This window comes from Zalophus californianus, chromosome 3, assembly GCF_009762305.2.
Source record: "Zalophus californianus isolate mZalCal1 chromosome 3, mZalCal1.pri.v2, whole genome shotgun sequence".
Lineage (NCBI taxonomy): Eukaryota > Metazoa > Chordata > Mammalia > Carnivora > Otariidae > Zalophus > Zalophus californianus.
The window spans coordinates 89,299,643-89,321,770 of NC_045597.1; the positions used below are offsets into that span (position 1 = coordinate 89,299,643).

The 22,128-nt window shown below is 36.6% G+C and overlaps 1 protein-coding gene across 1 annotated transcript in view; it reads right to left on the reverse strand.

Moving 5' to 3' along the window:
- CNTNAP5 (contactin associated protein family member 5) overlaps positions 1–22,128 on the reverse strand; it is an 859,701-nt gene that overhangs the window by 419,981 nt on the left and 417,592 nt on the right. Inside the window, exon 7 of the mRNA XM_027590999.2 lies at positions 8,689–8,832. Coding sequence (XP_027446800.2) covers positions 8,689–8,832 — 144 coding nt within the window. The remainder of the gene's footprint in view (positions 1–8,688; positions 8,833–22,128) is intronic.

The window sequence follows — 22,128 nt, forward strand, 5'->3', positions numbered from 1 at the left end:
CCTGGGCATAAAGCATCGTTCAGTATAAACTGTGGATAATGATGTCTGCCCCTGTCTGCCTCTCACAGAGGTTTCAGGGACAAAGGAGTGAACACAACCACAGGTCCATCTGCCACCTCTCTTTACTCTCCTCTGATATTAGCATCGTGATGTGTAGCATCATGATTATAAGACAGCTCTCTGAAACAAGATGTCTTCAAATGAAGGGATTATCATTGCTGGTATTATTGGGGGGTGGGAGAGCATAAAGAAAAAAAACACACTCAACTCATTAGCTGGAAGTTTTGCAGAAGAAAAGAACCTGAGTTGATTTCAAGTTTCATTTAGACCTGCTCTTTTTGTTTTTTAATTTTTCTGTTGAGGTATAACTAACATACCATGTTATATTAGTTTCAGATGTATGATCTAATGATTCTACAATTCTAGACATTTCTCAGTGCTCATCAAATTAAATGTACTCTTAACCCCCTGTAGGTATTTCATCCATCCCCCCACCCACTTCCCCTCTGGCAACCACCAGTTTGTTCTCTGTATTTAAGAGTCTGTTTGGGGGCACCTGGGTGGCTCAGTCGGTTAAGCATCTGCCTTTGGCTTGGGTCAAAATGGACTCTGAAAAACAAACTGAGGGTTCTGGAGGGGAGGAGGGTGGGGGATGGGTTAGCCTGGTAATGGGTATTAAAGAGGGCACATTCTTCTTGGAGCCCTGTGTGTTATGCACAAACAATGAATCAAGGAACACTACATCAAAAACTAATGATATAATGTATGGTGATTAACATAACAATAAAAAATTTTTAAAAAGGCAAAAAAAAATTTATTAGAGAGAGAGAGAGTGTGGGGTGGGGGAGGAGCAGAGAGAAATGGACAAGGGGACTCTGTGCTGAGCATGGAATCCAATGAGGTACTTGATCCCAGGACCCTGAGATCATGACCTGAGCCAAAATCAAGATTCAGACACGTAACCAACTGAGCCACCCACGAGCCCCTAAGTACAGTAGAATCTTTAAGGCACTCCGGTGGATTGAGTTAATATTTAAATTATGTTTATATATAAAAAGATTAAAAATTTTTACTAAAAATTTTAAAGATGGTGCACCTGGGAGGTTCAGTTCATTAAGCGTCTGTCTTGGGCTCAGGTCATGATCTCAGGATCCTGGAATCGAGCCCCACGTTGGGCTCTCTGCACAGCAAGTTGGCTTATTCTCCCTCTCCCTCTGCCCCCCCACCTGCCCATGCTCTCTCTCTCTCTCTCTCTCAAATAAATCAATAAAATATTTTTTAAAATGATTAAAGATAGGGCAGTTGTGTGGCTCAGTTGGTTAAGCGACTGCCTTCGGCTCAGGTCATGATCCTGGAGTTCCAGGATCAAGTCCTGCATCAGGCTCCCTGCTCAGCAGGGAGTCTGCTTCTCTCTCTAACCCTCCCTCCTCTCATGTGCTCTCTCTCTCTCATTCTCTCTCTCAAATAAATAAAATCTTTAAAAAAATGTTTAAAGATACAAAACATATTTTAAGAAAAATATTAACCATAAGAAGCAAGACATAAAATTGCCAGTAAAATATGATCTATGTTATATAAAATATACATTTAAAATATGAAAACAAAATACATATAGATGAGAACATTGTTTCCCTCTCCGCTGGTTTTGTGTTTTACTTTGTATATTCCAAATATTCATCACAAATATATATAAATGTATAATTTTAGCATTTTAAAGAAATTTTGTTTAATAGCTTCAAATAATGATTTTACTAGATGCGCTATGAAATCGGTCATCTTAGAAAAACAAGTCATAACATTGATTTAAGGTAGAATGGTTCTCAGAGAGAATGACCATTCCACTGTTAGTTTATTAACTTTACATCACACTATTCCTCATACAACTTTGAAACCAATTTTAATGTGCCCACCAAAAGAAAGGAAGCAACTTCTATGGAAGCTAATAATTTAGAAAAAAAATTTTTCCAGGTTAATGAGGAGCATACAACAGAGAAGCAGGTGATAAGACTGTCAGACTGGTCCAACGACAGTGGAAGACAGTAGGAATGTGGAGAGAGAAGACATGATATATTAGTTGCTTTTTTGAGTGATTCCTTCCATCAAGGGAAAGTATAATTTATCACAGGGCATTCTCACAGAGATGAAACATGATCCTGGGGACAAACTGAAGAGATTATAGGCTTCATTGGACACTAGGGACTTTTCTCTGAGCAATTTTCATGAACTTCTGGGTAACAGGAAGGTAGGATGAAGGTTGCTGTCACTCTGTATGTATGCACACATGTGTGTGTGCATATATAATGTGAGTGTGTGTGCGATCTTATGTGCACACTTATATTTATCTCTGAGTGTATTTTCTTGGCTTCAGAGCTACAAGAAATAAACAACCACACTGCAGTGAGTGTTGTGGTAACAGATGCAAACAGGAGATAATAAACCTCCCAGAAGCCTGCTATTTTGCCTATCTGTATGCCTGTTACACTCAAGTCCACTGGGCAACACCTTTTTTACATTCTTTATTTCAATGAAGCCCATCATTTGATAAAATCTGGACTGGAGATGACCATTCAATTTCCTTAAAAGATTTAGGTAAACAAGTTTGTAATACATTTACTCAAAACCCACTTCATGGTTCACACGGTTTGGAAATAAACTAAATTTCAGATTCAGGAAGTAAAACCTAAGCTGTCACCAATCTACATTTTTATTTGTTGGGATCATAGAATACAAACCTATGCATTTAGGAATGTAACTGGTCTATCAGCCATTATGTTACTGCAAGTGCTGGTTTGAGAAGACCGAGAGGCCTCCCTTTCGGCTGAGTGGAAACACATTTTGGGATTGCATTAAGCAATTTCAGCCATGAGGCTGGGAGTATCATTCTATGTGCTTAGTATTGGATATCACCCATTCAATTCCTTAATTTCAATTATTTGGAGACAAAGGCACAGAAGTGAACTGACATGGTCAATTAGCTCCAAAGCCAAATCTATATCCATAGTCCTGCTATTAGCCATTTGCTTTTTTTCCCCTCTTCTATTGAAGACAAAGTAAAGAAACAAGATCTTTTCTACTATGCTCTTCCTTTAAATGAAAAATAAAAGTCATTTTAGAACCTATAGTGAAGTAAGTTAGACCTCAGCCAATAACCTAACAATCACATTATTCTCCCTGCCTCTAGAAGAGGGGATGTAACACTCAGAAAACAGAGCTGAAAGGAAGCAGCATTTCTTGTGAAGTGGAAGGTATGAAATAATCATTTTCAGGAAACTAGCAGGGCAATATATTTCCTATATTATGTATATAATAATCCACATTACAGGTACTGTACACACACTTCAATGGGCCATTTGCTTTCTGATTGTTTATTATATGGTGTTGTATTAGCATAGGATGAAATATCTGAGGAAGAATAGAGAGATATTTTTTATGTCTACTTTAAGCTGTTAGTTTTACTGCATTTCAGGATGTGGAGGATCGTCTTGTAGTCAAATCAAGCCATAAAGACTAAATTGAATTATCCTCAAGGAACAGCTGTTAAATCTCCAGGGAGTGGGCAGGTCCCACAGAAGGGAATGACAAATTGCAATGTGGATGCTCCCTGAGTGCCGCCTGCTAGAGAGGTTTGTGCTGAATGAGGCCAACGCGGGTCCTTCCCTGAGCCTTGAATCACATTTTGCAATTTATGGGTATTATCATACAATTTCTTCCTGATTTGTTGATTCCTCAACTCTCCTGCTAAACTCTGAACTTTCCAAGACTCAATAACTGTGTGAGAGTCTGTGAACACTGGCAAAGAACAAAAGCACCATCCCTTTCAAAAACCCTGACTTAGCACAGCAGTGACTTAGTAACTTGGAGCAACGCTGGTATTATGTCTTTGGGGAAACACTTTAAACCTGAGTAGGGGAATAAAAGAGTTTGTATTTGTAATTAACAATGCAAACTTCTCTTCCCTCACAGAATTCCTAAAGGGAAAAAAAAAAAAAAAAAAAACTAGGTATAGAAAGGTGTGTGTGTGTGTGTGTGTGTGTGTGTGTGTGTGTGTGTGTGTATGTGTCCGTGTGCCTGTGTAGTGATATGAATTCTCACTTAAGCAAGGTAACAGAAGGCAATTTGGAATAAAAATAATGTTTCTTTTTTTTTTCTTTAAGTTTTAAAGAAACTAAAGGTTGTCTACCTGCAAAGTAAAACAGTTTTCTTCGGATTTTTTTTCCCCCAAGTACATTAGTGCTAAATGGATTCCTTGTGCTTCATATTAACAATACCGACAGCCAATTAAACTCTGAGGAATGAAGTATGCTAGCAAAGTTTCAGGCAACTTGGTAAGTGCTAAAGTAGTATAAAAGCAACAAAATGTTTATTAAAGTTTTGGTTAATCATTCTCTCAGAAAAAAGAGATGATGAAAGCTTCCAATATTCAGAAATTCATTTTTCTCTATGTCCTTCTTTTCTTGCTCTGTGTAACCAGCACATTCTTAAATATATATCATCATTAAAGACATTTCTAACACATAATATGTATGGATATTTCCTTTTTTGAATACAGCTATGAGGATTTTAATTATTTACATATAAGGCTCAGGCTCACATATTTTTGAACCTGTTTATAAACAATAGAAGTGAAAAATGTCATAAGCTCCTTGTATTTCAACACACTCTGCCAACTCCTTGCACAATGGTAAACTGTCTTGCCTTTCAGATGTGTTGATGTTCATGGTATTACTCTAAACGAAACTCCCAGTAGCATGGGATCTTACAACCAATAAGCAGACTGAAACCAATGACACTGGTACATTATGAAATATTTGTTAGCAATATTGGGGATGGGATAGGCATGAATATATTTTACATGGCTCAAGTCTCCTGAAGGAGACTCAAGAAAAATATCACCAACAATCTAGGGCTTTGGGTCATTTGGGAGATGGACAACCTAAGTACAGGTGGATAAGATAATTGTCAAGATCCCTGAGCATGAGCCAAGGATGGGTAAGTAATGTCACTGGATCTCCTAAAACCAGAGGCAGGGGATTAAAGCCTTCTTAGTATCATCCTTACTCTTCAAAACTACAGGAGTCAGAAATTTGGCACTAACCTTTTAAAATAATTGCAATTTTTAACCCACATATGATTCCCCTCAAGCAAGCAAGTCTATCTCACACCCTGGAATCCAACGGCCATTTTAGAAAATGCTTTACCTATATAAAATTCAAATGCCCAAATGAAATAAAATATTCATTATAAGGTATACTTATCAAGGGGAAAATAAATATCAAGCTCATTTAAGCCCCATAGGTTTTCCAGAGAGTCTGCTGGTGAGATTACAAAAAGAATCAGATTTTGCCTGTCAAGTGATGCAATGGCCTACTCTTGTCATGGCTTTTGGAAGAGTGTCAGTTTAAAGGACTTCCACTTCTGGGAAGATGGAGTATTGTAATTTTCTCTATTACTCCCACTAAGTACAACTAAAAACTGCTGGACACTATGTATAAAATAAACCTAAGAAGACTCTGAATGGTAGAGAGAAGAACACATGTTTAAGGATCTTGAGAACCAATGAACAATAGTGAAGAATTTCCCAGATTTTCTTTTTGTCTCATACATCTTAGACTTGTTGCTGAAGAAGTCAGCAACCTGGAGAGACCAACTGGTGCAGATAAAAAGTAAATCCCAATTAGAAGCCTGCTCTTGAAAAGCAAAGGCCCAGGAAAGGGACAGCATAGTAAGACAGAATATCTTTAGACAATAACTGCTCTATGCCAGCCAAACACCAAAAAAAATTCTGGACCTATTTCCATTCATTCATGCTATAACAAGTTGTCAAAACCCCTGATCAAGATTGGGTCAGAGAAGATTGAGTAAGGAGAAGAGACTTTAAGACTTGTCAGAGAGTAGCAAGACTCTCCCTGTAGTATCAGTTGAAACCACATGTCTGGTAGAGCTTGGACTATGTACCCCCACTCAGAAGTTATAAGCAACCCCATCCACTTCCTGCACAGATAGTGTTGAAGATGTTTTAGTGCCAAATCATGATTTTCATCACAGTCTAGTAATAACAAGGACATCCCCCCACACATACACACTATGATGACAATGGAGGTCATGTGGAGAACAGTAATGAGGTTTTCATACACGTGCCAGCCAGTTAGAGATATCACTGAATAGTTTATGGGGAGCTGGAGCTCTCATTTCTCCCCACCTTACACTTAGGTGTCAATGGGGTCTGAGTGCAAAACCTGGACACTACCCCCACCTAGGAGAAATTAGGTAAAATGCCCTCTCCCCTACTGGAATAGTGTCAGAGGAAGACAGCTAATAGAGAATAGCTAATAGACAGCTAATATGATTGGTCATAGCATAATCCCTAAACTGACTGGCTTAAAATAAAGATCCTCTTGTCATACCAGGAAATAGGAAGACCTCAAATTAAATGAAAAAAGACAATCAATAGATGCCAACCCTGAGATGACAAAAAATAATGTTAGAATTATGTGACAAATAGTTTAAGCAGCCATTATAATAAAAATCCTTCAAGGGGTGCCTGGGTGGCTCAGTCATTAAGCATCTGCCTTCAGCTCAGGTCATGGTCCCAGGGTCCTGGGATCGAGCCCCACATCCAGCTCTCTGCTCGGCGGGAAGCCTGCTTCTCCTTCTCCCATTCCACCTGCTTATGTTCCCTCTCTTGCTGTGTATCTCTCTGTCAAATAAATAAAATCTTTAAAAAATTTTAAAAAATCCTTCAAACAATAATCACATATTTGAGACAAGAAAATAGAAAGATCTACTAAAAAATAGAAAATGTTAGCAAGGAAACAGAAAACATAAAGAAGAACCAAATGAAAGTTTTAGAACTTAAAAATACAATAACAGTCTTAAAAATAATTAAGAGAGATGCACAATAACAGAATGAAGATAATAAGAAAAGAATTAGTGAACTTGAGGATCAAATTACTCAACTTGAACAAAAGACAAAAGAAATCAAGAAGAAAATATGAACAGAGGATCAGGAACTTGTGGGCTTATAATGAAATTTCTAGCATTCATAGTTGTGGAATTCAGAAAAGAGAAAAGAAAGAGAGGACTAAAAATTACTCAAATGGCAGAACACTTCCTAAGTGTGGTGAAAGACAGCAGCCCACATACTCAAGAAACTGAATGAAATACAAACAAGATAAACCTAAAGAAATCACACAACACATAATGGTCAAACTTTTGAAAACAAAAGACAAAAGAAAGATCTTGAAAGCACTGAGACAGAAATGACAGCTTATCTATGGGGCAAAATATCTTAGTAATAGTGGATTTGTCACCAGAAACCACTGAAGCCAGAAGAAAGTGGCCTAATATTTTTCAAGGACTGAAAAACAAAACAAAACAATTATAAAACCAGAGTCTTTTATACAGAGAATGTATCCTTCAAGAATGGAATGGCTACCAAGACATTATAGATTGAAAGACAACTAAGAATTTGTCACCAACACACACCTTGAAAAATGGCAGAGGAAGTTGTTTAAAACAGAAATAAGAGGATAAAAGAAGGAATCTGGAAAGCTCAGGAGGGAAGAAAGAATAACAGTAAGCAAAAATAGTAAGTAAAATAGATTTTCTTCCCTTGAGTTTTCTAAATTATGTTTGACAGTTGAAGCAAAATGACACTGATAATGATTCTAAATGTAGAGAGAGGAAATAATAAAAGAATTATATAATAAGCAGGCATAGATAAAGGAAAATATTTACACAAGAGATTGACAAAGTGGATTTAAAAATGACTGTACTATTTACTGTGTACAAGAAACTCACTAAAAATGTGTGATATGGGCAAGTTAAATGTATAAGAATGAAAAAAATGATATGTTCATATAAACATTCATTAAAAAAGGAGTGTTTATATTAATATCAGATAAAGTAGATTTCAGAGCAAAGATAATTATCATAGAGAATATTACATCATGATAAAAAGGTTAATCCACCACGAAGACAACAGTCCTGTGTATGTATTAAACAACAGAGATATAAAATATATGAAGTGAAACAGATAAAACTGGAAGGAGAAATGAACAAATCCATAATTATAGTTGGAAATATCAACACCACTATTGAGTAACTACTATGTACAAGGCACTCCGCTAGTTACTGGGTATACAGTGGTGAAAAAGAAAAAGACAGTTCTGGCCCTCAGTCCATTGGGGAAGATAAATGTTAATGAATTAGAAAAATATATAACTTGCCAACATGATAAATGCTACAAAGGAAATCTCAAAAACACAAGAAGTTTAACCTCTTTTGTTCAAAATTCCATATTTTAATATAAATAATGAGACAAATATGTAATTCCCAAGCTATAGAATTTAATAGAATCTGTGGCTCTACTGTTGCATTTTCCAGAGATAATAAAGAGATTGATGTTAACACAGGGTAAGCTGCAAGCACTCCCCACAGCTAGCACACAACTGATAGTCAGGCAAATGGAATTCTCCAGGTGCTTCTAATGTATTGTTACTCCTGATAATGCAATGCATACTGACTCAGTTCCTGCCTTTTCTCTTCTCTCCAGTTCCACCTGGGAGACTGATAGGACCTCAAAAAGTATAATATAAACACATTATAAAGAGGTTCAGGAGATGGGATGGGAAAAAGACTTACTCCAATGTATTAGAAAACACCATGCTGAGAAAGATGTTAACTTACCACAGTGTAGATCTGATGCTTTCGTCTTTTAGCCAGGTCAATTATGTTTACTCCATTGTAATAAAGGTTTTCAATACATCCATGGAAGTTTTTCTTTAAAAAGGTCCCAGGTTTTCCTGGTACTGGAATTCCTCCAAAACTAAGCTTTATGAAGAGAAGAAAAAACATCAACTCTTAGTTATAAGCCCTAAAGGAGTAGGAAAGAAAAGTAAGCAAGTGAATTTTAGTAGTTTCAATTGTATGTGCGAGCCAAGTGTCTCAAATAATTATAGATGCCACTTGATTGCACATTTAAAAAGATACTGATTAGCCCACATAAAAATAACTATAATTGCTCTCTTTTTAAGGGCTTATTTTACAAAACTATTTCACTTCCTTTCTGAACCTTTTTAATACTAAATAAAACAATAATTTATAGAAGGAGGGAAAATTTTAAAAAAATCATCAACTTTATATTTATCTCTTGTGCAAACATCTGATAGAGTATGGCCAAATGAAAGCCAAGGGACAGAGTAAACCTCTATTCACCTACAGAGAGACCTAGTTTAAAAGTCTGCATTGTACCAAAAAAAGCTTATGTATATGATTATTTCCAAATTATTTTCTATAAAGACAAAAGATAGGAAATAATCCAAATATCCCACACAATTTCTTTAAAGGAAATAATCAAGAATTAATATGTGGAAACTTAGTTGTCAGTAATGGTGCTTATTAAATATGTGTGATAAAATGGGAAATGAGCATAATGCTGATTGAGAAATCAAGTTATGATGTCAACAACAAAGAATTGTTCATACAGTATAGACTTGGAGGAAATGCTCTGAACTGTTAATCATGATTGTTTTTGGGAAGAGCGTGAGATACTCGTTTTGTGTTTTTTTTAAGATTTTATTTATTTGACAGAGAGAGACACAGCGAGAGAGGGAACACGAGCAGGGGGAGTGGGAGAGGGAGAAGCAGGCTTCCCGCGGAGCAGGGAGCCCGATGGGGGGCTCGATCCCAAGAGCCTGGGATCAGGACCTGAGCTGAAGGCAGCCGTTTAACAACTGAGCCACCCAGGTGCCCCACGTTTTGTATTTTTTTGTACTACCGTTCTTTCTAGTAAAATATTATAAATTGCTTTAATAATGTAATACTGGGATGCCTGGGTGGCTCAGTCATCAAGCATCTGCCTTTGGCTCAGGTCATGATCCCGGGGTCCTGGGATCGAGCCCATATTGGGCTCCCTGCTCTGCAAAAAGCCTGCTTCTCCTTCTCCCACTGCCCCTGCTTGTGTCCCCTCTCTCGCTGTGTCTCTCTCTGTCAAATAAATAAATAAAATCTTTAAAAAATAATAATGTAATATGATTTAAAACAAACTTGGTTTGTTGTGAATATTCTTCCCATTATACAAGAGAAACAGGATAGTTTCTATAATCATGTTTATCACAACAGGATTCAATGTGTAAGCCAGATTTTCTTCACTGCTTTGAAATGTTGACATCATAACTTGATTTCTCAATCAGGATTATGCTCATTTCCCATTTTATCACACATATTTAATAAGCACCATTACTGACAACTAAGTTTCCACATATTAATTCTTGATTATTTCCTTTAAAGAAATTGTGTGGGATATTTGGATTATTTCCTATCTTTTGTCTTTATAGAAAATAATTTGGAAATAATCATATACATAAGCTTTTTTTGGTACAATGCAGACTTTTAAACTAGGTCTCTCTGTAGGTGAATAGAGGTTTACTCTGTCCCTTGGCTTTCATTTGGCCATACTCTATCAGGGGCAAGAATTTAAACCATACTGGGCGCCTGGGTGGCTCAGATGGTTAAGCATCTGCCTTCGGCTCAGGTCATGATCCCAGGGTCCTGGGATCGAGTCCCGCATCGGGCTCCCTACTCAGCGGGAGGTTGCTTCTCCCTCTGCTTCTCTCTCTCTCTCTCCCTCTGTCTCTCATGAATAAATAAAATCTTAAAAAAAAAAAAAGAATTTAAACCATACCGATGCTTGGGTGTGTGTTTCAGGAAGATGTGTTCTCCCAACCAGAATGCCTTTGTTTCATATGAATAGCTCCTCATATACCCAGGGCTACTTCTAGACATCTATTTTTTCCTCAAAAGTTCCACACTATTTTAGAAAAATTGTAATATGTGATAAGGATTATTTATCCAGCTGTCTACTTTTACTTGTTATTGCTTTATTCTGTAGGACAATTATTTGATATTTTTGCATATTTTATCTTAAAGTTGAATTTCAGAATTATTTTATCTCAAATAAACTGTTGGAATTTTGATTGAGAATTTGTTATTTCCATTGACACATTTACTTGAAGAAGAATGGATATTTTTGAAGTATTTCATCTTCCTATATAAGAACACAATGTCTTTGTCTATTTTCAAATATTTTTGGTGAGATCCATCACCTAAGGTTATCATTTTTTACTCTAGTTCATATATTCATCATTAAATTAATTTCTGTGAATTTCATGTAAAAGTTGCTACTGTATGGAATCTAAAAAAGAAAAGAAAAGAAAAAGAAACAAATGAACTCATAGATATAGAGAACAGATTGATGGCTCGCAGAGGCAGGGGGTGGGGGTGGAAGAAAGGGGTAGAGAGGAACTCAAAAGGTACAAACTTCCAGTTATAAAATAAATAAGTTGTAGGATGTGATGTAAAGCATGGTGACTATAGTTAATAATTCTGTATTGTATGTTTGAAAGTTGCTAAGAGAGTAGCTCTTAAAAGTTCTCATCACACAAAAAATAAATTTGTAACTATGTGTCATGATGGATGTTAACAAGACTTATGGTGGTGATCATTTCACAATATATACACATATTGAGTCACTATGCTATACACCTGAAAATAATATATGTCAAATACATCTCAAAAATTCCATTATAAATGAATTGTTTTCATTAATTAAACATTGTGTCATATAAATTACATGACTATCCTATTGTTTTCTCTATCCAGATAATTTTATATTAAATAGTATGTTTTAGCTAATATCATTGAACTTTTAAAGGAAATAATCATGAGACAATATTTAAAACACTTTACCCTCTTCCAAGACAATAATTATATATTTTTTCTTGTTCCACTGTCTGTAAAAATTTTCTAAAATCTGTCCAAAAGTTTTAAAATATTTATTTTACAGAAAGCAAGAGAGAGTGAGAGAGAGAGAGAGAGAGCACAAGGTAGGGAGGGGCAGAGGGAGAAGAAGAGAGAAACTTGAGCAGACTCCTTTCTCAGTGCAGAGCCCTATGCAGGGCTCCATCCCATGACCTGAGATCAGGGCCCTAGGCCCTGAGATCACAACCTGAGCCAAAGCCAAGAGTCAGACACCCAACAGACTGAGCCACCCAGGTGCCCCTGTCCAAAACTTTTTAAACGATATTAAATTGTTTGTATGTATGGTGTCATACAGAACTTTGGGGAAAAAAATAGTATTTTTTTTTTTAGATTTCATTTATTTATTTATTTGAGAGACAGAGAAAGGGGGAAAGAGAGAGAGCACAAGCTCAGGGGAGAGGCAGAGGGAGACAGAGAAGCAGGTTCCCTGTTTGAGCAAGGAGCCTGATGCAGGGCTCGATACCAGAACCCTGGGATCATGACCTGAGCCAAAGGCAGATGCTTAACCAACTGAGCCATCCAGGCATCCCAAAATAGTATTCTTTATATATTTTCTGAGTACATAAAATACTGATTCTGACTCTACATCACATTAAAGAGATATCCTTCTACTCCTATTTAACACATAAATTATTTATTTTTTTAATTTATTTGAACTGAGAAATGAATACTGTTTTATCCATTGGTTTTTAATATATCTCTATAAAATAAGAATACAGGGTATTTTGTTTAAACTCCTGATGGGTTGAATTATATTAACAGATCATAAATTAATAGATTCTCTTTTTGAACCACATATGTGCTCCATTTGCCCTGAAATGCATGTGTTCGTATTTTAAGTAGTAAATGAATTTGAGCTCTAATTTTATTCTTTTGTCAAGTATTTAGATCAAGTTTAGATTTATCTCTGAGAACAACTATGGGAGGTTTATCTTTGATTCTATTTAAGGATGGCCATAAAGCTTGGGGAATACTCTGGGAAACTTAAAAATCACCAGTGAATTTATTTAGTTCAGAAAGATTTTGTAAAATTCTTTCTTTGATAACTTGTATAAAATCTTCCTTGTTGATCTGTTGCAATATTCAAATATTTTCAATTTGATTCAGTTACATTAAAAAAATCCTTTTCTGTTTTCTAAATTGTTGCCATAAATTAGTAAAAACTAAATTGAATATTTGTTATTTTTACTTATTTTTTTGTAAATAAAATTTGTTGGAGAGGTTTAGGTTCACAGCAAAATTGAGAGGAGGGTTCAGAGGTTTCCCATACACCTCTGTCCTCACACATGCATAGATTGTTTCATTATCAACATCATTCAGCAGAATGGTACATTTGTTTCAACTGATGAACCTACACTGACACATTGTAATCACCCAAAGTCCATAGTTTACATTACAATTCACCCTTGGTGTTGTGCATTCTTTGGGTTTGGACAAATGTATAATGCCATGTACGGTATCATACAAAATAGTTTTACTGCACTAAAAATAACCTCTGAGCTCTGCCAATTCACCCCTCCCCCCAAACCCCCCAACTGTAAGCCCTGGCAATCGTTGATCATTTTCCTGTCTCCATAAATTTTCTCTTTTCCAGAATGTCATACTGTTGGAATCATATAGTATGTAGCCTTTCCAGATTGGCCTATTTCACTTAGTAATATGTATTTAAAGTTTTCCCATGTCTTTTCATGGCTTGATGGCTCATTTCTCTTTAATGTTGAATATATTCCATCTGGATATACCACAGTTTATTTACCCATTCACCTACTAAAGGCCATCATGGTTGCTTCCAAATTTTGGTAACCATGAATAAAGCTGTTGCAAACATCCATGTGCAGGTTTTTGTGTCGACATAAGTTCTTACTCATTTTTATAATTTTAAATATATAATGACACTTTTTTAAATGTTGGCCACCTTTCTCAATTTGTAAAAATGTTTTTAACGCTCTACTTCACTCACTTGTGATTTAGGAAAATAATAATCACAGGGAAATACTTGAAAAAGAGATAAAGACAAAAAAATCTTTTAAATAGCAAAAATTAGTGTTTGAAAGATTTGGGGTAGGTTGATTTCTTTCTTTCTTTTTTTTCTTTTTTTTTTTTAGAAGCCAAGTAGTATAGAGAATACTATCTACTGCAAAATCGTAATTTTCTGTCACACTAAGGACAAAAAAAAAAAAAAAAAGCTGTTTCTAGCCTGGGTGGGGGACATTTGGAGAAATTTGGTGGACACAAGATATAGTTAGACAGTAGCGTAGGCCCTGTTCTTTGATTCTCTACAAAACTGAAACCTGCCGAGGTTGGGGGGAGGTGTTCATATTGATCACAAGACAGATTTTGGAAAACATAGTTATTTCGCCCCTCATTCCCCAAATAGTGATAGCCACAGTTTATTACAGATGTCTCAAATTCAGCAGGGTCCGAGAGCAAAACTTCACCAGAAGGGAGACAGACTATCAACAGCTGAGGTAAATGACAATACAGAAAGGTCTGAGTGTTCTTCACAATAACCTGGTCACTCTAGTATACTGGGAAGTAGACTGTTGAGGATCCCCTAGCCTCTGAGAGCAGGATGCAGGATATGGGTGGACTGAGGATGGTAGCTGGATCTAGAGGTCTGAGAGAGTCCAAGTGACCAGACCCCAAAGCATGAACCCATAGCAAGTACCATGGACAGCAGCCACAGAAGCCAACACTGTATTCCCAAGTCTCCCCTAGTTCAGGATAATACACAAGCCTTCCAGCCAGTGTTCTGCCCAGGGGAAAGGAAAGAAGAAGTGGGAAAGAGGAAACATTGATACAACGCAATATTTACAGAGTGCACTAAGTTTTAAACAAGCATTAACTAGTTATCATTCATTATCAAGGTTAGATTTTTCTGCCATCAGGGGAAGCAGGGGCTGATGTGTGTATCAACTTCAGTTGGGGAAAAGAAAATTATGTTTCTGCACATTTGAGTGTGTGTGTAAATTTTTGATGTATTTTATATTTTCAAATTTTTCAAGTAGCTGAGAATTTGGGGTTATAATTGTACTCTTGAATTATAGATAGTTTGTTATCAGATAAATTAGAATGGAAAAATTTGCTTCATATATTAATTTCTTTCTTACACATATAATATTGATTTGATTACAGAATAAAAATTAAAATATTATTCTACACTACGTTTCTGTCCATCAAGCCATTCACACTAAATTCACTCTTCTGTGTGACCTGGGATGGCCAAATTATTTTAACCATCATTTATATATTGAATATTGTTTCATTCTCAAGCTATTCTGCTTAGATCAGCTAGCATCTGATTGTCTCCCAAGTTTGGAACACTGGCTTTTCTCCTTTAATGCTGCCCATTATTAGTTCATTCATCTAGCAGCATAACTGGAAAACCAATGATCACTTCCTTGAGTTTGGCTCCTGGGTCTCCACAACCTGAAATTGCCACACAAGCAGCTCATGTAAGGGTAGTGTTAACCAATATCTAACTAGTAGGAATGGACAATTTTGTTTTGTATTTTGGGGTTATATTTTGTATTTGATTGATATTTTTCTTGATATATACATCTGCTTAGTGTGGATGTTTTTAGAGACCACACTGATTATTATTTTATGATGACTTGTTTATCTTCTGATTTTAATTATTGGTATTATTTTTTCCAATTCTGCTTTTGCTATAAATTTAGTTGGTGTATCTTTGTCCCAATTCCAAATTTTTTATTAAAAAATTGTTTTTTATTATTTCTGAAAAACTGTGTTTCTTGTAAACAATGTGTGTCTGGTGTTTGTTTATTAGAGCAATGAGACTACTTGCCACCTGAGGAAATTTAAGTAACTTTTAAGTTTACTATGCAATGTTTACTGTGCTTTGATGCTGACTTGGAAGACCGTCACTGTGATTATCTAGCTTCTCAAACTATGACTTTGGATTACTTTCTGTGAAGCACAGATCATTGTCTTTTATCCTTCAACCTCAACTTATCCTGCATTTTGTTTAAACTATTATTATTATTATTAACCAGTCTGCCCAATTTTTCCACTTTGAAATTCCTTTTTAAGGTATTACATTATGTGCCAATTGTTACAAAATTGCATAAATTTATAAATTATGTCAGTATTCATCTTCTCCCTTTCCATAGCCAAATGTTTAAAGGCAATGTTTCAGAAACTTCTACTACTGGATTCAAACCCATATCTGCTTTGCAATTACTGTGGGCCTTGGGGAAAATAGCTAACTTCTATGGGCTTCATGACCCTCACATACAAAATGAGGATAATAATAATACTTCTGTTACATAAACAACTGAGCTTGACTGGGTAATATGAGAATTAAAAACTTTCTTACACCTGAAGAATTGACAATGGGTCCTGGCACACAGTACTTGTTGTTAGGAAGGTTGTTCGTGCTGTAGCAACTTCTCAGTTAAGAAGTTCCTCCAAAATGAAATATGGTGGCATTATATTCCAGAAGTGAATAAAAAACATATGGAGAGTAATTCTTCTAATATTATTCAGTCTGAAGGTTGTGATGTTATGCATTGATATTTTATTCAATGGCGATTCAATTGAGTGCCTTTTCTTTGTTTTGTCTTTAAATTTTTTATTATTATGTTAATCACCATATATTACATCATTAGTTTTTGATGTGGTGTTCCATTATTCATTGTTTGTGTATAACACCCAGTGCTGCATGCAGAACGTGCCCTCTTTCTCGTATTCTCTGTCTCTCATTCTCTCTCTCTCAAATAAATAAAATCTTTAAAGAAAAAAAAAAGAACATGCCCTCGTTAATACCCATTACCAGGCTAAACCATCCCCCAGCCCCCCCAGAACCCAGTTTGGTTTTCAGAGTCCATCGTCTCTCAAGTTTCATCTCCCCCTCCGATTCACCCCCTTCATTCTTCCCCTCCTGCTATCTTCTTTTTAAACATATATTGCATTATTTCTTTCAGAGGTACAGATCTGTGATTCAACAGTCTTGCACAATTCACAGCGCTCCCCATAGCACATACACTTCCCATTGTCTATCACCCAGCCAACCCATATCTCCCACCACAGCCCCAGACCAGCAAACCTCAGGTTGTTTCCTGAGATTAAGAATTCCTCATATCAGTAAGGTCATATGACACATGTCTCTCTCTGATTGACTTATTTCATTCAACATAACACAATCCAGTTCCATCCACATCAATGCAAATGGAAAGATCTCATTCCTTTTGATGGCTGCATAATATTCCATTATATATATATACCACTACTTCTTTATCCATTCCTCTGTCGATGGACATCTTGGCTCTTTCCATAGTTTGGCTATTGTGGACATTACTGCTATAAACATCAAGGTGCACGTACCCCTTCAGATCCCTATATTTTTATCTTTGGGGTAAATACCCAGGAGTGCAATTGCTGGATCGTATGGTAGCTCTATTTTCAACTGTTTGAGGAACCTCCACACTGTTTTCCAGAAGGCTGCTCAGGCTTGCATTCCCACCAACAGTGTAGGAGGGTTCCCCTTTCTCCACATCCCCGCCAAAATCTTTCATTTCTTGATTTGTTAATTTTAGCCATGCAGACTGGTGTGAGGTGGTATCTCATTGAGGTTTTGATTTGGATTTCCCTGATGCCGAGCGATGTTGAACACTTTTTCATGTGTCTGTTGGCCATTTAGATGTCTTCTTTGGAAAATGTTTGTTCATGACTTCTGCCCATTTCCTGATTGGATCATTTGTTCCTTGGGTGTTGAATTTGATAAGTTCTTTATAGATTTTGGATACTAGCCCTTTATCTGATATGTCATTTGCAAATATCTTCTCCCATTCTGTCAGTTGTCTTTTGGTTTGATTGACTGTTCCTTTTGCTGTGAAAAAGCTTTTTATCTTGATGAAATCCCAATAGTTAATCTTTGCCCTTGCTTCCCTTCCCTTTGGCGATGTTTCTAGGAAGAAGTACTGTGGCTGAGGTTGAAGAGGTTACTGCCTGTGTTCTCCTTTAGGATTTTGATGGACTCCTGTCTCACATTTAGGTCTTTCAACCATTTTGAGTCTATTTTTGTGTGTGGTGTAAGGAAATGGTCTAGTTTCATTCTTCTGCATGTGGCTATCCAATTTTCCCAACACCATTTGTTGAAGAGACTGTCTTTATTCCATTGGACATTCTTTCCTGCTTTGTCAAAGATGAGTTGACCATAGAGTTGAGGGTCCATTTCTGGGCTCTCTATTCTGTTCCATTGATCTCTGTGTCTGTTTTTGTGCCAGTACCATGCTGTCTTGATGATGACAGCTTTGTAATAGAGCTGGAAATATGGAATTGTGATGCCACCAGCTTTGCTTTTCTTTTTCAACATTCCTCTGACTATTCAGGGTCTTTTCTGGTTCCATACAAGTTTTAGGATTATTTGTTCCATTTCTTTGACAAAAGCAGATGGTATTTTGAAGGGGATTGCATTGAATGTGTAGATTGCTCTAGGTAGCATTGACATGTTCACAATATCTGTTCTTCCAATCCATGAGCATGAAACATTTTTCCATTTCTTTGTGTCTTCCTCAATCCCTTTCATGAGTATTTTATAGTTTTCTGAGTACAGATCCTTCGCCTCTTTGGTTAGATTTGTTTCTAGGTATCTTATGGTTTTGGGTGCAATTGTAAATGGGATCGACTCCTTGATTTGTCTCTCTTCTGTCTTGTTGTTGGTGTATAGGGATGCCACTGATTTCTGTGCATTGATTTTATATCCTGCTACTTTACTGAATTCCTGTATGAGTTCTAACAGTTTTGCTGTGGAGTCTTTTGGGTTTTCCACATACAGTATCATATCATCTGCAAAGAGTGAGAGTTTGACTTCTTCTTTGCCAATTTGGATGCCTTTGATTTCTTTTTGTTGTCTCATTGCTGTGGCTAGGACTTCTAATACTGTGAGGAATAGCAGTGGTGATAGTGGACATCCCTGCCCCATTCCTGACCTTAGGGGGAAAGCTCTCAGTTTTTCCCCATTGAGAATGATATTCGCTGTAGGTTTTTCATAGATGGTTTTTATGATATTGAGGTATGTACCCTCTATCCCTATACTCTGAAGAGTTTTGGTCAAGAAAGAATGCTGTACTTTGTCAAATGCTTTTTCTGCATCTATTGAGAGGATCATATGATTCTTTTTCTTTCTTTCTTAATGTATTGTATCACGTTGATTGATTTGCAGATGTTGAACCAACCTTGTAGCCCAGGGATAAATCTCACTTGGTCGTGGTGAAGAATCCTTTTAATGTACTGTTGGATCCTATTGGCTAGTATTTTGGTGAGAATTTTTGCATCCATGTTCATCAAGGATATTGGTCTGTAATTCTCCTTTTTGATGGGGTCTTTGTCTGGTTTTGGGATCAAGGTAATGGTGGCCTCATAAAATGAGTTTGGAAGTTTTCCTTCCATTTCCAATTTTTGGAAGAGTTTCAGAAGAATAGGTATTAATTCTTCTTTAAATTTTTAGGGAATTGCCAGGGTAGAATTCCCCTGGGAAGCCATCTGGCCCTGGGCTTTTGTTTGTTGGGAGATTTTTGATGACTGCTTCAATTTCCTTAGTGTTTATAGGTCTGTTCAGGTTTTCTATTTCTTCCTGCTTCAGTTCTGGTAGTTGATGCATCACTAGGAATGCATCCATTTCTTCCAGTTTATCTAATTTGCTGGCATAGAGTTGCTCATAATATGTTCTTATAATTGTTTGTATTTCTTTGGTGTTGGTTGTGGTCTCTCCTCTTTCATTCATGATTTTGTTGATTTGGGTCATTTCTCTTTTCTTGTTGATAAGTCTGGCCAGAGGTTTATCAATCTTGTTAATTCTTTCAAAGAACCAGCTCCTAGTTTCGTTATCTGTTCTACTGTTCTTTTGGTTTCTATTTCATTCATTTGTGCTCTGATCTTTATTATTTCTCTTCTCCTGCTGGGTATAGGCTTTATTTGCTGTTCTTTCTCCAGCTCCTTTAGGTGTAGGGTTAGGTTGTGTATTTGAGACCTTTCTTGTTTCTTGAGAAAGGCCAGTATTGCTAGATACTTTCCTCTTAGGACTGCCTCTGCTGCATCGCAAAGATTTTGAACAGTTGTAGTTTCATTTTCATTTGTTTCCATGATTTTTTTTAAAGATTTTATTTATTTATTCATTTGAGAGAGCGAGAATGAGAGAGAGAGAGAGCACATGAGAGGGGAGAGGGTCAGAGGGAGAAGCAGACTCTCTGTTGAGCAGCGAGCCCGATGCGGGACTCGATCCCTGGACTCCAGGATCGTGACCTGAGCCGAAGGCAGTCGCTTAACCAACTGAGCCACCCAGGCGCCCCCTTCCATCAATTTTTTAAATTCTTCTATAATTTCTTGGTTGACCCATTCATTCTATATTAGGATGCTCTTTAGCCTCCATGTATTTGAATTCTTTCTGACTTTCCTCTTGTGATTGAGTTCTAATTTCAAAGCACTATGGTCTGAAAATATGCACGGAATAATCTCAAACTTTTGGTACTGGTTGAGACCTGATTTGTTACCTAGGATGTGATCAATTCTGGAGAATGTTCCATGCGCACTAGAGAAGAATGTGTATTCCGTTGCTTAGGGATGGAATGTTGTGAATATGTCGGTGAAGTCCATTTGTTCCATTGTGTCATTTAAAGTCTTTATTTCCTTGTTGATCTTTTGCTTAAATGATCTGTCCTTTTCAGTCAGGGGGCTGTTAAAGTCCCCCACTATTATTGTATTGTTGTCAATGTGTTTCTTTGCTTTTGTTTTTAATTTCCTTATATAATTGGCTGCTCCCATTTTAGGGGAATAGATATTTATAATTGTTAGATCTTCTTGTTGGATAGACACTTTAAAGAGGATATAGTGTCCTTCCTTATCTCTTATTACAGTCTTTGGTTTAAAATCTAATTTGTCTGATATAAGGATTGCCACCCCAGCTTTCTTTTGGTGTCCCTTAGTATGGTAAATGATTTTCCACCCCCTCACTTTCAATGTGGGGGTGTCTTTGGGTCTAAAATGAGTCTCTTGCAGACAGCATATTGATGGGTCTTGTTTTTTATCCAATCTGATAGCCTGTGTCTCTTGATTGGGCATTGAGCCCATTTACATTCAGGGTAACTATTGAAAGAGGAATTTAGTTTCATTGTATTGCCTGTAAGGTGACTGTTACTGTATTTTGTCTGTGTTCCTTTCTGACCTATGCTGCTTTTAGGCTCTCTCTTTGCTTAGAGGACCCCTTTCAATATTTCTTGTAGGGCTGGTTTCGTGTTTGCAAATTCCTTTAGTTTCTGTTTGTCCTAGAATCTTTTTATCTCTCCTGCTATTTTCAATCACAGCCTACTTGGATATAATATTCTTGGCTGCATATTTTTCTCATTTAGTGCTCTGAATATATCATGTCAGTCCTTTCTGACCTGCCAGGTCTCTGTGGATAGGTCTGTTGCCAATATAATGTTTCTACCATTATAGGTGACATATCTCTTGTCCCGAGCTGCTTTCAGGATTTTCTCTTTGTCTCTGAGACTCGTAAGTTTTACTATTAGATGTCGAGGTGTTGACCTATTTTTATTGATTTTGAGAGGGGTCCTCTGTGCCTCCTGGATTTTGATGCCTGTTTCCTTCCTCACATTAGGGAAGTTCTCTGCTATAATTTGCTCCAATATACTTTCTGCCCCTCTCTCTCTTTCTTCTTCTTCTTCTGGGTCCCAATTATTCTAATGTTGTTTCATCTTACGGTATTGCTTATCTCTCGAAATCCACCCTTGTGATCCATTATTTGTTTATCTCTCTTTTTCTCAGCCTCTTTATTTTCCATCATTTGGTCTTCTATACCGCTGATTCTCTGTTCTACCTCATTTGTCCTAGCAGTTTTTGCACCCATTTTTGATTCCACCTCAATAATATCCTTTTTGATTTCAACTTGGTTAGATTTTAGTTCTTTTATTTCTCCAGAAAGCGTTTCTCTAATAAATTCCATGCTTTTTTTCAAGCCCAGCTAGTATCTTTAAAATCATGATTCTGAACTCTAGGTCCGACATCATACTAATGTCCGTATTGAGTAGGTCGCTGGCAGTCAGTAGAACCTCTTGTTCTTTTTGTTAAGTTGATTTTTTTCTGTCTTGTCATTTTGTCCAGAGGAGAATAGATGAAAGAGAGAACAAAATGCTAACAGGGTAACAACGTACCCAGGAAATATACTCTAAACAAATCGGAAAAGGCCTGAAACCAGGAAAAAGAAAGGGAAAGAAAGAAAAAAGGAAGAGAAGAAAAAGAGAGAAAGATAAAGATAAAAATGAACAAAAACAGAACAAAACAAACCAA